The sequence below is a fragment of the Penicillium hordei genome (assembly GCF_028827395.1).
Source record: "Penicillium hordei strain IBT 12815 chromosome Unknown utg000005l_segment0_segment0, whole genome shotgun sequence".
In the NCBI taxonomy this organism is placed as follows: domain Eukaryota; kingdom Fungi; phylum Ascomycota; class Eurotiomycetes; order Eurotiales; family Aspergillaceae; genus Penicillium; species Penicillium hordei.
Genome location: NW_026623146.1, coordinates 583,168 through 597,750, shown reverse-complemented (window position 1 = coordinate 597,750; position 14,583 = coordinate 583,168). Strand labels below are relative to the sequence as shown.

The window sequence follows — 14,583 nt, the reverse complement described above, 5'->3', positions numbered from 1 at the left end:
CCGGAAGGGCTTAATCCGCTAATCTAGTAGTATATAAGGTTTTCTAGTAGTATTTATATAGAAACTATAGGGGAAATAAAGGATATATATTAACTATTAAGCTTTAAACGATATAATAGAGAAGAACGGCTACCTACTTCTATAGATTTAGGAACTTCTAGATATTATCGGAGATATATAGGTCCTATTAAAAATCGATCTTATAGCCGGATATTAGTAGATCTATATAAGGGAGCGATCTATTAAAAAGACTATATTTAATACTATCTAGGGTAAATATAAATAGCTTATAATACTATTCGGGCTATATAACGCTCCTATAATCTTCTAATCGATAGTAAATAATACCCTATAGCCCTTACTAGGCTGTAATATTATAGTTTATCTCGACGATATCCTTATATTCTCTAATTCGCTAAAAAAATATAGGAAATACGTCGAATAAGTCCTAATACTCCTAAAGAAGTAAGAACTATACGTTTTACTTATAAAATATATATTTATAACCTATAAGCTAGAATTCTACGGCTATATTATTAGAAACGGGAGTATCTATCCTCTTCCTACTAAGGTTAAGGCTATATAGAACTAGTTATAACCGAAAATTATCTATAATATCCGCTAATTCCTCGGACTAGCTACCTATTACTATAGGTTTATTTATAGCTTTTCGAAAATTTACGTACTATTATATAAGCTCCTAAAAGAGGGCGATAGTACCCTCCGGAAATAACGCTTCTATCCTATTATCTAGATAGAAGCTTATAAAAGCGCCTTCTAAAAGATTAAAGATCTCTTTATATCTATACTAGTCCTAAAATAACCGGACCGAAATAAACTATATATTATTAAAATAGACGCCTCGGAATAGGCCCTTAGAATAATCTTAATATAGGAGGATAATAACGGAAAGCTATATCTAATTATATATAATAGCCGAAAACTCTATAAAGCGGAACTAAACTACCCTATATATAAGAAAGAGCTCCTAGCTATTAAAGAAGCGATCTATATATAGAATAGATATATCGATAGGGATTATTTTAAGACTATAATTATTACTAATAATATATACTTATAATACCTAAATACTATAAAGAAGTATAGTAAGCGTTTTATATAGTAGGTCGCCGAATTTTAATAATACCGGTTAATTATATAATATTATAAGGATTTAAAGAATATTATCGCGGACGCTATTAGCCGCTACCTAGACCTAATCGGAACTATACCGACTAATATAAGTCTCGAATAACCTATATAGGATATATACCTTATAACTATAGTATCGGTTTAAAGCGTCTCTAAGAAGGAGTAGCTAATAGCTATAATCGGATTCCTAAAGAACGGTATAAAATTAGATAATAACGCTATTAAGAGAGCTATAAAGAAATATACTAATTAACTTAGCCTTTAAAGTATATATATATTTATATAAGCCTCGCTAGAAGAAAACTAGAAATTAATCTTTATATATAAGAACGGCGTTACCTCTCTATATCTAGAATACCTATTTTACGCTAAATTATTATAAAACGCCTACTATAAGTTTAAATATCTCGGTTTCCTAGGCCTAAATAGTATTATCCGCTCTTAAAGATAGTAACTATTAATCTAAGTAGATATTAAGAAGTCTATAAAAGACTATATAAACTATTAAGTATTATAGGGATCCTATAAAGGCCTCGAACGAGAAGCGGCCTAATATATAATAACGAGTAGAATCTATCTCTTTAAATAATAGGGTATCGACCTAATCGGACTACTCCCGGCTACGCCTAATAGAAACCGATAGATTATTATAGTAATCGACTATATAATAGGCTAGCTTATTATATAAGCGGTATTAGACGCTACTAAAAAGACCCTCGCGGAATTCTTATTCCGCGATATATATATATATTATAGCGCGTTTTACAAACTTATCTCAGATAATAGTATAAACCTCCTTTCGGGCGTAGTACGGTATTTTATAGGCCTTTTTAGAGCTCGCTATAGGACTACTACGCTATATTACCCTTATATAAATAGTAAGGTAGAGAATTTTAATAGACTAATTAGCCGTATACTTATAAAGTACCTTATAGATAAGCTTATAAGGCTATAGGATAAATATCTTATAAAAGTACTATTCGCTATATATATATAGGAATATACTATTATAAAAAAGAGTCCCTACTTCCTAATTTATAGTATATACCCCTATATCGCTATAAATAGGGATAGCTAGGTAGGGACCTAAATAAAGATAGATAGGGACGAGTAAATATAATAGCTTATAGATACTTATTTAAAGGCGAACGAGCTCCTACTCGTTTACGCGATTAAGAAATAGAAAATCTATAACTTAACGGTTACGAAGATAAGCTTTAAACTAAACGACTAAGTCTTAGTATAAAACGAAGTAAAATAGAAGTTCGAGAATATATAATTTAGCCTATATAGAATAATATAAACCTATCCGCTTAGGACGTATATACTTATAGAACTAAATAGATATATTCTACGAAACCTTATTAATAAAGTAAGACTAACCGATATAAATATTAGAAAGGATCTTAATTTATAGGCCTTACTAGCGGGTTATTTAGCCCTATAATAGGCCGGGTAGAAGATTAGCTACCCCGAAGAGCTCTATAAAATCCTTAATAAGATAGAACCCCCTCCGCTAACGTATACGGACCTATCTACGTTTATATAGGAAGAATAGTAGGAATTTAGGCGCTTAGAAGCCTATATAAAATTCCTAGAGGAGGAAGATATAGCTAAATATATTATTATAAAGATATAAGTAATCGCGTATAAGAGATAGAATAGAGAAACCGTTAATAAGATACCCGAGTAGGGCCTACTAGATATCGATAAGTAGGACTTAAAAGCGAATAACTATAAATCCGAGGATTTATATCTATATAGATCCTTAAGATACGAATCGGTAAAGGACGCTTATTAAAAGCCTAAATAGGGCTTAGTCTAATTAGTATACCTATTTATAGTCGTTATTCTACCCTTATTAAGAGAAATCCGGAAAGATTATAGCTATATAAATAGGAATCTAGAATAATTAAATTATATTTCCTACTAATAAATAGTAAAAGGAGCCGCTTAGAAGGGGTAAGCTTAAGATAGGGCTTAAACATAAGTATAGAGGTATAAAAACCTCGAAAAAGAACTAATATATAGTAAAAAGGGGCGTAAAATCCCTAGAAAAGAATCGTAAACTCTTATATAGACCTATACGTTTATTTAGCCTTATTTAAGATATCGCTAGAACCTAAACTTCTACTATCGGACTCCTTTTTAGAGGTTTTATCGTCCTTCGACTACTAACCCTTAGAAATAGCTACCTTATATATTATACTATAATTACTAAGGACCTACGTATATACCTTATAGAGACGCTCGAAAACGTCTATATACTAGAGTTTAATAGCGGTATAGTATACTATAAGCTAGTCTAAAGAGGTCTAGTATAGGGTAGAATTAAAGACTAGGCCCGAACGGGGCTTTATATTTATCCGATTAGAGGGATCCGGAATCTCTTTAGACTTCTTCTTCTTCTTTTTAGTCTTATCCTTAGTCGCAGGAGAGTCGGTAGTAATACGCTTCTTTATACCCTTATCCGGAGTTATAGGGGCCTTAACGGCCTTTCCTATATCTTTACCTATACCCTTATCTCCGCCTATAATTAGAGCCGGAACGCTAGCTTTAGCTATATTAATAATCGGAGCTATACTAGTACTAACGGCCTTAGCCTTCTTAGTAGCTTTATAAGCGGTCTTATAATAAGCTAACTTAAGCTCCTTTAGAAGGATACTATTCTATTAAAAGGTATATATAAGACTATATACCTATCGAGGGGTATTAGAAAGATTACTAAAGACGCCTATACCTATTAGCGATAACCGAACGGGGAAATATAGGGCTAAAAAGACTTATAAAGAGTATATTTATTCGCGGCGTCTAAATATTAATAATAAATATATATTAGAGACTATTAGAAGCCCGAACCGACTAAGAATACGACCTAATAAAAATCAAACGGACTATTTCCGCGAGCGTAAGGATTATAGGCTTCTCTAGGAGGGGCTTTATAACTAACGAGCTATCCTAAAGCCGCCCGAGTATTAATAAGCGAAGATATATAGGGAGGCTTATTTATACGCTAGTCGAGAGAGGTTCTTTATAGATCTATATAGGCCTATAACTAGTCTATTATACTTCCGGAAAAGCGAGAAAGAATAGGGAACCTATTAGTATCTAACCTATTTCTTAAAAGGGAAACTATTAACCTCTATATAGGTACTATTTAGGGATATTAATATATACTAGTATCTACTTAAGCCGCTAAATAAGCCGCGGTAGTAGGAAGGGTTAATAAAACGTACGACTAGCTACCGGCGCCGCTATACGTCTCTATAACCGGAGGCGTAGGAGCTACCTAGGTAACTACTATAAAAGCCCTAGGCCTAGCCGGAGTCTTAACCGCCTTCGTACTATTACTATTATTATTACTAATTATAACTACTTCTATACTAGCGCTACTACTATTAGCCGTACTATTACTACCGGCTATACTAGTACTATTATTACCGGCTATACTATTACTACCGGCTATACTATTACTACCGGCTATACTAATACTACCGTTACTACCGCTAGCGTTATTATCTCCGCCTATACCTCTAAGTACTTTAGAAGGGCTCGGAAGGGAAGGAAAATTATTCTAGACGCCTAACGCCTTCTATATATTCTATAATACTATATTCGCGAACGATTAGCCCTATACGCCGTTTACTAGAGTATCTACAATTAGAAGGCTTATATTAGTAATATTAATAGGACCGGCCGGGTCTAAATTATCGGTTAGAGCGTATATCTTAACCGCCTACGCCTCGATCCGGGTAGCTATAGCGAGTTTAGAGTCCTATAGACCTAGTTCCCTTTTATAGTACGCCTTTATAATAGCTAAGGTTTAATTAGGTCCTACTATAATATTAAGCTCTAAATAACCCTATATAACCGTAGAAAAGGCCTATATAGTCTTAGAAGAATTATTAGACGCTAAGAGACGAGTTCTATAATATATTCTTAATAAAGATAGATCCTAAATAAGGTCGAAAAGGATAAAAAAGGATAGAAAATAATAAATTAGAGAGAGAGAGAGAGAGAAAGAGAGAAGTAGGCTAGGAAGAAATAATAAGTACCTACTAGAGAGGGACGCTCTTACTTATAGAAACGATAGGTAAGAGCCCTAAAGATAACCCTTAGACTAAAATAAGTCGATTTTATACCTTAAAGGGCCTATCTTTATCTACCCTATATCGCTACCCCTCTTACTTACTTTTTAAGAGGTTATTTTTACTCCTTTACCCCTTATAAAGCCCTTTATTACCTAAAATAGGGCCCTAGGACGATAAAATAGCTCTCTAAAGCTCTTTATAAAGCTATTCTTAGAAGATTGCTAAGAAATTTCCTTTATTTTATACGTCTATAACCGTACGTATCTAGACGGACGTGATTATAAACTATCACTTATTAAAGTTTACTTCTAGGCTTAGAATTCTACTTACGTAACCCGCTCGGAGAAACGGAGGACCGGTTTCCGCTTAGTAGGGGAGGATAAGATCCTAGAAGCCTATTTCTTATATATATAGTACTATTGGTCCCTATACGGGACCCTACGGGCCCGTACCGGCACCATTTCTACGTCTATAGGTACCGTAGTACTCCGTAGATAGTAGTATTTAGTAGTTAGAAACCCTAAGTAATAGAAAGCATGCGATCCTTTCGAAATCACACTATCATATCAGTTGATTTGGCTAGATCCTGATCCTTCTTAAGCTATAATGATCGGCATACTCTTACCTTTATTCATATATAAATAGTGATGTTCTATAACATTCTTCCCGCGAGATTCCGTTAAGAATTTTCTAGCTTTGCTATATTCTAAGTTAGCCGAAATTCTTCTAACGCTTACCTTATACCGTTACTATTTCGAATATTCTTATATTTATAACAGCCATTTTTTTCGCCCTCTTAAGATTTAAATATAATATATATCTTTAAAATACTAAAACCTAACTTAGAATCTATATACTCGATAGATAAAACTTTAGTAACTATAGGGTCACTTACTTCTCTATACGGCGAAGCGTTAAGAGCTTTACTAACGCGCTTTAGGTTTTCTCCTCGAATAGATACGCTACTATAATAAAGGCTTATATCTAACGGACTATTTAATTATTCTTATATATTCGGAGGGTAAACTTTGCCTAGCTAAGTATCGATTTCTAAAGGAAGAGAATCCGGTCGCTCTATTAGGTAATTTTTAGTATCGACCTAAGTAATTAATTAATTTATTTTTATCCGCTAAAGAGAGTTCGCTTATACCTTCGCGACCCCGAAATATACTATTAGTATAGCGAAGATATTAAGCTTAGATATAAAGCTATTTATAATAATATTTATCGATCGGTAGTATATAAATTTAAAGCTCTCTTATAAGATATAATACTTATATATTAGCGCTATAATTATAAAAATACCTTTTTAAGGGGTATATATCTACTATTATAGTATCTAGATAGGCCTAAAACCTAATAATTTAATATTACGGGAATATATTTTATACTATACCTATTAGGTCTATCTTATAAGTTTCTAAGTCGGCGCTATAGCGGAACTTAAACTTAAGCGTCTCCTACTTTTATATATCGATAATACTAGTTTACCGTAATCTACTAGTTACTACGGAGGGCCTACTTTATAACCTCTCTACTTAGATAGAATATTTTCTAAAGCTTTTAGAGGTCGACCTTTCTCCTACTATAGCGGGAGCCGGTATAACTAGTCAATTTCTAAGTTTTATAGATTTTAGTTTATATAGTATAAGTTTACGCTTATAGATCCTACGTCTATAAACTATCTTTCGATAGTCTTCTCTAGCCTTAGAAGAGGAAGACTAGCTATAGTTATAAGGATTAGACTATATACGTCCTAGTAGTTAGGTCCGCGGTATCTAGTCGATACCGTCTTTCCTTCGTTACCTAGGGTAGTCTAAGGATTATAATACTTATAGTACTCTTTAATAGGGACGAAAGCTTAGGAGGTTTAAGATTAAGTTTAGTAAGGGAATTATACTTTTGTTCGCCCCGGTCTTACCTACTTTCCGCCGATTATCCCTTATCGAAGAAGTTAAAGCTATACGGCTTCTAAGGGGTAGTTATACTAATATTCTTATTAACGTATAACGACTTCGGTATTTTAAGTCTAAGTATTAAATATTAGTAGTAACCTATATTCCTTTATTTTATTTACGGCTAACTTATTTCTTTATCTAGGCTCTATATCTAATACCTCTAATACCCTAGGGTACGAACTACCTAAAGCGCTATAAATTTAAAGATATCTAGTCCGAGTATATTACGCCCTATTAGTTCGCCGCTATTTCCTTACTATATAAAAGAACTACTAGTAGGAACCTCTAATTCTATTCTAACTAATCCTTTTATAAAAAGGATTTCGTTTCGCCGTAGCTTCCGTATAAAGGGTTAGATTTTAGATAGTATCTCTTTCGGTAAATCCGGGGGATAGAGTATAAATTTCACTCTAGTACTATCGGTATCCGAAAGATCTCGGAAGATAGATACTATATTATAAGTAGGGTAGGCAAGTTTAGTACCCTATAAGTAGTTTATAAGGGAGAGAACGATAATAGGACCCTAACGAATAGGGAAGCTAACTTCGCCTATAGCCTCGGTGATTTTTCTATTTTCTAAATATATAGCGAAAGGTTCGATTCTATATCCGCGTTTACGATACGTACTAACGAAATAAACCTATACGATACGTACCTTACGGAGAATTATAGTTATCTAAGACGTTAACCTAACTATAGGAATAGATTATAATAGACTTTATTACGAAGTTACTAGTCTTAGATAGATATAATATAATTATAGTTATAGTCGATAGGCTTACTAAATACGCCTATATAATTCCGACTATAGAAACTATTAATACTAATTAAATAGCGAATATTATACTTTAATATATAATTATAAACTATAGAATACCGAGTAAGATTATATTAGATAGAGATAAGTTATTTATATCGAATATATAGAAGTCTTTTATAGACTAGATAGATATTAAGCTTAGACTCTCTACTATATATTACCTATAAACTAATAGTTAGATAGAAAGAGTAAATTAGATAGTAAAATAGTACTTATAATACTATATAAACTACTAGTAAGATAACTAGGTAGGACTACTACTAATAGTATAGCTAGTATATAATAATATAGCGTATTCTACGACTAACAAAATACTATTCTTTATAAATTATAGATATAATCTAATAGTATTTAGAGAACTAATTAATAAGATAGCTATAGCGGAATTAGCGAGGCTAAAGGCTAGCGGACTAAGAAAGTTATATATATAACTAGCTAGAGATATTAACTTTATTAATCTATATATAAAGAAATATTATAACGACTACTATAGAGAGGGACCTAACCTTAAAGAGGGAGAAAAGATTTACCTATTATAACGTAATATTAAAACTAAGCGACCTAGTAATAAATTAGACTATCTACGACTAGGACCGTTTAAGATTAAGGAAAAATTAGGACTAGTAAATTATCGCTTAAAGCTACCCGAAAGTATATAAAAACTCTATATAGTATTTTATATCTTATTACTCGAACTAGTACTAGATAACGCTGAAATTATAACTAATATAGAAATCGAGGAAACCGAAGACGAATATAAAGTCGAACGAATCCTATCGGATAGATAGTATAATAGTTAGTAATAACTCTTAGTTTAGTAGAAGGGATATCCTATCTTAGAAAATATATAGGAACCTATCTAGAATCTAAGAGGCTACTACTAGCTTATTTAATAGTATTACTAATAAGCGAAAAGGGCCCCTATATAATAGAAAGCGAGGAGGGTATAAAACCGGATTTATCCTAGAAAGAAATAGGGAGATTAGTAATCTCCGCTAATATCTAATCGAAGTTCGGATAATTAGTAGTAGTAGTAAGCTATTTAAGGTTAAGAGTAGAAGGGGAAGCCTACTCTAGGGATATTTACTTTTTATCGAGAATTTTTAAGAGCTTAGTATTATAAAAAGATATCTTAAAACTACGCTTCTTTAAGAACTTTTATTATTTTCGTAACCGTATATAACGCGCTAGTATTTTATTAATTTTTTATTAAACTTTAGCTAAGCGGTTTTAGATAAGTCTTAACTTAGGCTCTAATAGCTCTAATTTATTATCGGCCTTAAAGAGATCGGCTATAATTTTTAGTTTAGCGGATTTTAATAAATCCTATTTACTATTAGTATAGAACTCCCGTTTATATAAACGACCTATACGAATATAGGAGGTATATTTCGAATATTTATCCGACTAATCTATTATATAATTAATACTAGCGTTACGATAATAATTATAAGGCGTCGAAGTTATAAAACTATATAGCTCGATATAATTAGCCTAACGGTTATAGATTATAGTCGATAGGTAAGTAGATTTCGAAGGATACTCCGGACGAAAATTAGCCTTATATTTAGGTATAATAAGAAAATATTATTTTAAAAAAAAAAAGAAATCTATTACCTACCTAAAGGGGGGGTACTATAGCTTTATAAGTCTTAGGGACGAAACTCCTAGGAAGAGGGGAGGTAATATTACGGACCTATCCGTTACTAATTAGTAGTAACCTACTAGGTATACTAATAGGCTATCGAGAGCTAACTAGTAGACCTACTAGTAGATCACGTATACGCTTACTAAGTAAGAGTATAATCCGTCCTAAGCGGATCTACTACGTAGAGGATTTCCGTTATATAGGTTACTCTATATACTAGATAACCACTATACTACTTTAGGGAAATACGTAACTATATAGGTAGTAGAATAGTCGATAGTAGGATAGTAGAACGATTCTACTATTCTACTATCTACTATTCTATATAGGAAGAACTTAAGGATATATAAGGATACTTATTTATATATCTAGTTTAGTTCTTTGTCTTCAATTATATATTATTACTTATATTTACCTTTTAGATTACTATAACTCTTTACTTGATTATAACTTAATAATATTTACGAGTAGACTAATACTCCGGTATAGATCTACTCGGCGCTCTACCTAGTATCGGTTCCTTAATCGCTCAAAAGGACTTAGGCTATAGTAAGGCCCTACGCGGCATTAGCTTAGTTAAGACCCGATCATTGACGTTAGACCATTCGAGGAGTATTAAGGCAAGTATACCCTGAACCCATCTAACCTAACTATGACTAGTTAGCTAGTGCGTAACACTAAACTACTAGAGGCTACTTTATTTTATAATATAGATATTAAGATTATAAATTATTATTATAAAAAGAAAGATAAAGCTTCTAAAGAGTCGGGGGTCTCGGTCGATTATTATATAGGCGTAAATAAATCGATAGGTAGTATCCTTTAAATCGATAGCTTTTAGTAGGATAGTTTATACCCTATAAATTAGTATTATCCTTTAATTAATAGTATAAAGAAAAGATATAATAAGTTTCGCTTAGTTAAGTTTATACTTTTTAATAAATTAGAAGCTTATAAAGTTAACTTTAGCTTTACTATTAAGATCTATATAGATTTCGAGATCGTTCTAGATAGTAATCGGAAGATAAAGCTAAGTTCTAGTTCTTACTATAAAAAAAGATAGAGATATAAAAGTTACTCTATCTCGCTATTATTTCCCTATAAAACTAACTATACTATTATAGTTATTTAGCTCTTAGAAAGATTTAGGTATTTATTAAAGTAGTACTTTTCGCTTTTATAATTAAAGTATTAGTTATATTTTCTATTATCTCTAATAGGATTTAGGCGTCTATCCGATAATATATCCTTATCTTTTTTAGATCTTAATTTTCCTATAAATTAAGGCTTCTAAGAATTTCGATCGGAATTTCTTTTCTATAATATATTCTTAATAGTTTTAATATATTTTTATTTATAATTCGATTCTAATTTCTTAAAATCTTAGAAGTAATATATAATATTAATTATATCTTTCTAGGTTTTAAAGAGTTTAATAATATAATAGCGGATTTCGTTTTAAAGATTATATAAGAGTTTTATAAAAAAAGAAAGAGCTCTTTTTTTTTATTATTCTTAAAAAATAATATTCTAGGATATTAAGATATATATAGAATTCTCGAGGGTTCTTATCTTTTTATTAATAGGTCTTTTTAAATTAGCCTATTACTTTAGATTCTAAGGTTACCGCGTTTTTAATAAAGATTAAAGTCTAATCTTTAAAATAGGGCTAGTCTTTTTTAGGGTTTTATAATAGAATCGGTATCTTTTTATTAATATATCTATATTATCTCTACCTATAAATTATATCTATATTATTAAATACTCTAAGAATCTAGATCCGATTATTATAGTAGCGCTTTAGCGCTCCTTTAAATTATTATTATAGGTCTAAAAGCTATTTTTAGTATTATTATAAGATATAGTTAAGGATAAATATAAGGATACTTTTAAGTTTAATTTCTTAGTCTCTACTAGAGATATTATAAATATCTTAGTAGGGGCTATTAAGGGTTCGTTTAAAGTTCGGCCTATAAACTAAGATCTAAAAGTCTTAACCTAATCTTAGAGGTCTTTAAGTCTCTATAGCTTCTCTATAGTAGCTTAAGTCGCTATAAGATTTATATTAAGGTTAGTAATTAGTTCGACTAGATTAGCCTAAGAAATAGCTTTAGTAGGGGGTATTTCCCTAGTAGTTCGGGGAGGGTTTAGTATCTCCTTTATAATAGGAGTAGAGCGAGTTCTTAGTACTATTCTCTTAGGTAATTAAAGAAGAAGAAATAGAATTATTAAAAGATACTCTATAAGTTAGGGTAGGTACCTATTAATTAGGTAGGAGAAGGTAATAAGATAGGTAGTTCTAAAAGTTAAAGACTATTTCTTAAAGGGCCGTTAGGCTTCCTCTATATAGTCCGATTTATATATAGTCTCCCTATATTAATAGCGGGAGGAAATATAATACGTAGAGCGGGGTCCCGCTCCCGCGGGGAACCCTTCTCGGAAGGATAGGGAAATATAGGCGATCCCCCTCCGGAGAGGTCAAACCTCCTATAGGCCTAAGGCACTAATCTAGGAATGGCCTTACGTCTGATTATATCGTAACATCCGTTTACTTCTAATTTTGAATAGAATCATATTTGCCGTATTTAGTAGGAATATAGACCAGAGAAGTTCTATACGAATCCCCCGCGCGAGGAGAACGAGCACGAGTAGCGGGAAAATAAGCAGTTAGCAGCGTATATCAGCAAAAATATACTCTAGAGCTTTCTATACGATTTGCGTTGAAAAGTTTTGGTCCTTGGTTCTGCTTTAATTGTTCGGGCCACTAAGATCTAGATTCAGCGCTTTACCTCCTTTGGGAATATCATGAAACTTATCAGAAGAGGGCATATGAAGATAGTAGAGTGCAATGTCTGGCGTGAATATCACCAAGTCATGCAGCTTTAGCGCTATGGTAGTGATGCATACAATACGTACAATAACTGGATGTTCATGGTGTTTGGTTCTTACTGATGGGGTGGTAATGCTCACTCTCTGGGTCCAAATTCGATAGACTTATATAAAAAGAGATATAATAATCCAGGCTATTTCGAACTCGAACCCATGCACGATATGTGATGTGAGTAGCCACAGAGGGACGGGAAGAAGCAACCGTGGCCCCAGGGTCCCTTGATGGCCGAGCCAACCAGATGAGACATTCGGAACTCAGATCTTATAACAAAATACCGACAAGGTAATGGAAGATAGGTTTTCCCTCCAGGATAATCCGGCCGAGGGCCGTGAGGTTCCGATCACGTTATGTCTCGGTCCACCTTAATTCGCTGGCACTAACCCTCTTTGTAGCCTAGTGGCAGCTGAATAAGCTTGAGAGGTAGCACGGAGCTACGGCCCCGGAGCCGGATCCCGTATCTCAAGGTCTGATAACACTATCTATGCCGAGAATGCTCCGTTTCGATCGGTATATAAACAGGTGCTGACAGCTTGTCTCGTACCTACTTGTCTATATCTCTAGACTTTATATATACGCTTCAATAGTAAAATACACTTAGTCGTCGTCTAAAATCTTGTGCTAACATCTCTCTAGTGTCTAACAAGATCGTTCCTCTTACCATTATCAAGGGCGCCGGCCATGAGCACATCCCTATCCCCGAGGGCGAGTGCGCCATTATCGCCGACTTCCACTCAATCAAATCCCAGAGCTCACACTCTACCCCTTACCTAACCACTGGATTCTACCGTGTTGTGCCCGGACCTACAAGATACGGCGAGTACGACTACGAGGAGACCAAGTATGTTCTTAAGGGTCAAATCGACATCACAGTAAGATCCTAGTCGATTTCGAAATCTGTATTAAGAATGATACTGATAACATACAGGATGAGGCCACTGGCAAGACCCACCACCTCGTTGCTGGAGACTGGGCCTTCTTCCATGTTGGATCCAAGGCTCAGGTTAGTTCTCTGTGCTCCAATCAACCTGTATACACTTGCTGACCCATTTATAGTTCTCAACAAAGACTGAGGGTGTTGCTTTCTACGCTGTCACCCGACCAATGAACGACGGCCACCCTAACCTTGTTGGCCGCGAGGAGAGCACTTCAAAGTTGTAAATGTCAATGCTATCATAGCCTGTTAGATAAACCCTAATGCACAATTCATAATATTTCGTCTTGTCTAGGTAATTCTAGTGCTAAGTGGTTACAAGTCTCATGAAAGTAATGTTTACTGGATTTGGCTGAAGAACCTTGCGACAGAAGGGTCAATAGATCAGAATTACCTCTGCGCCCGCTTGTGTCTTAATCGACACCACCACAAAGAAGGTAAATACGCGATTGTTAGAGAACTTAATCCTAATCTCTATCTCTTAATAAAGAGACAGCGTCCTTCGCTCTAAATCTCAACCCTTGCCCTTAGCTATACTATTGCTACACATTGATTTATCTCTCCGAGATATCCAATAATGTTGTACTATCTTCAATACTATTGCCACATACCATGCGTCTTGAGCCCGCACCTCCATGCCGTACCTTACTCCAGCAGATGTGGCACCTTGCTAGCAGGGAAGTTTGCTTCATACGCAGACATGGAGCGAATCACAGATCCCTCGTCATACCGTCGACCCACGAAAGCCATACCGAATGGCAGATTAATATCGTCATAGCCCAGAGGAACCGACCCAACGGGAAGTCTCCCTACGGCCCACCATTCTAGCACAGCCGAAAAGCCAATGACACCAGTCCTCAGGGACGGCTTGGGTAACTGACTGAGAACAGCCGTCTCAGCCCTCTAGGCTATCTTAAGGCCAGATTAAGGCCAGAACGATTGGTTTCATGGTGTTTGGTTTCTTGCTGATGGGGTGGTAATGCTCACTCTCCGGGTCCAAATTCGATAGACATACATAAAAAAATATAATCCAGGCCTCTCAAAATTGAGTCGACCCATACGCGATATGTGATGTGAGTGCACGATCTGTGGA

At 34.0% G+C, this 14,583-nt stretch overlaps 1 protein-coding gene across 1 annotated transcript; it reads left to right on the top strand.

Moving 5' to 3' along the window:
- Positions 1–12,844: 12,844 nt before the first annotated feature.
- On the top strand, positions 12,845–13,717 carry N7537_009185 (uncharacterized protein; the record flags this gene model as incomplete). The annotated part of the gene is made up of 4 exons (XM_056900239.1): positions 12,845–12,887; positions 13,193–13,428; positions 13,485–13,559; positions 13,613–13,717. 4 exons carry the CDS (start codon positions 12,845–12,847, stop codon positions 13,715–13,717), a joined length of 459 nt encoding a protein of 152 aa, XP_056748907.1.
- Between the last annotated feature and the right edge of the window lie 866 nt (positions 13,718–14,583).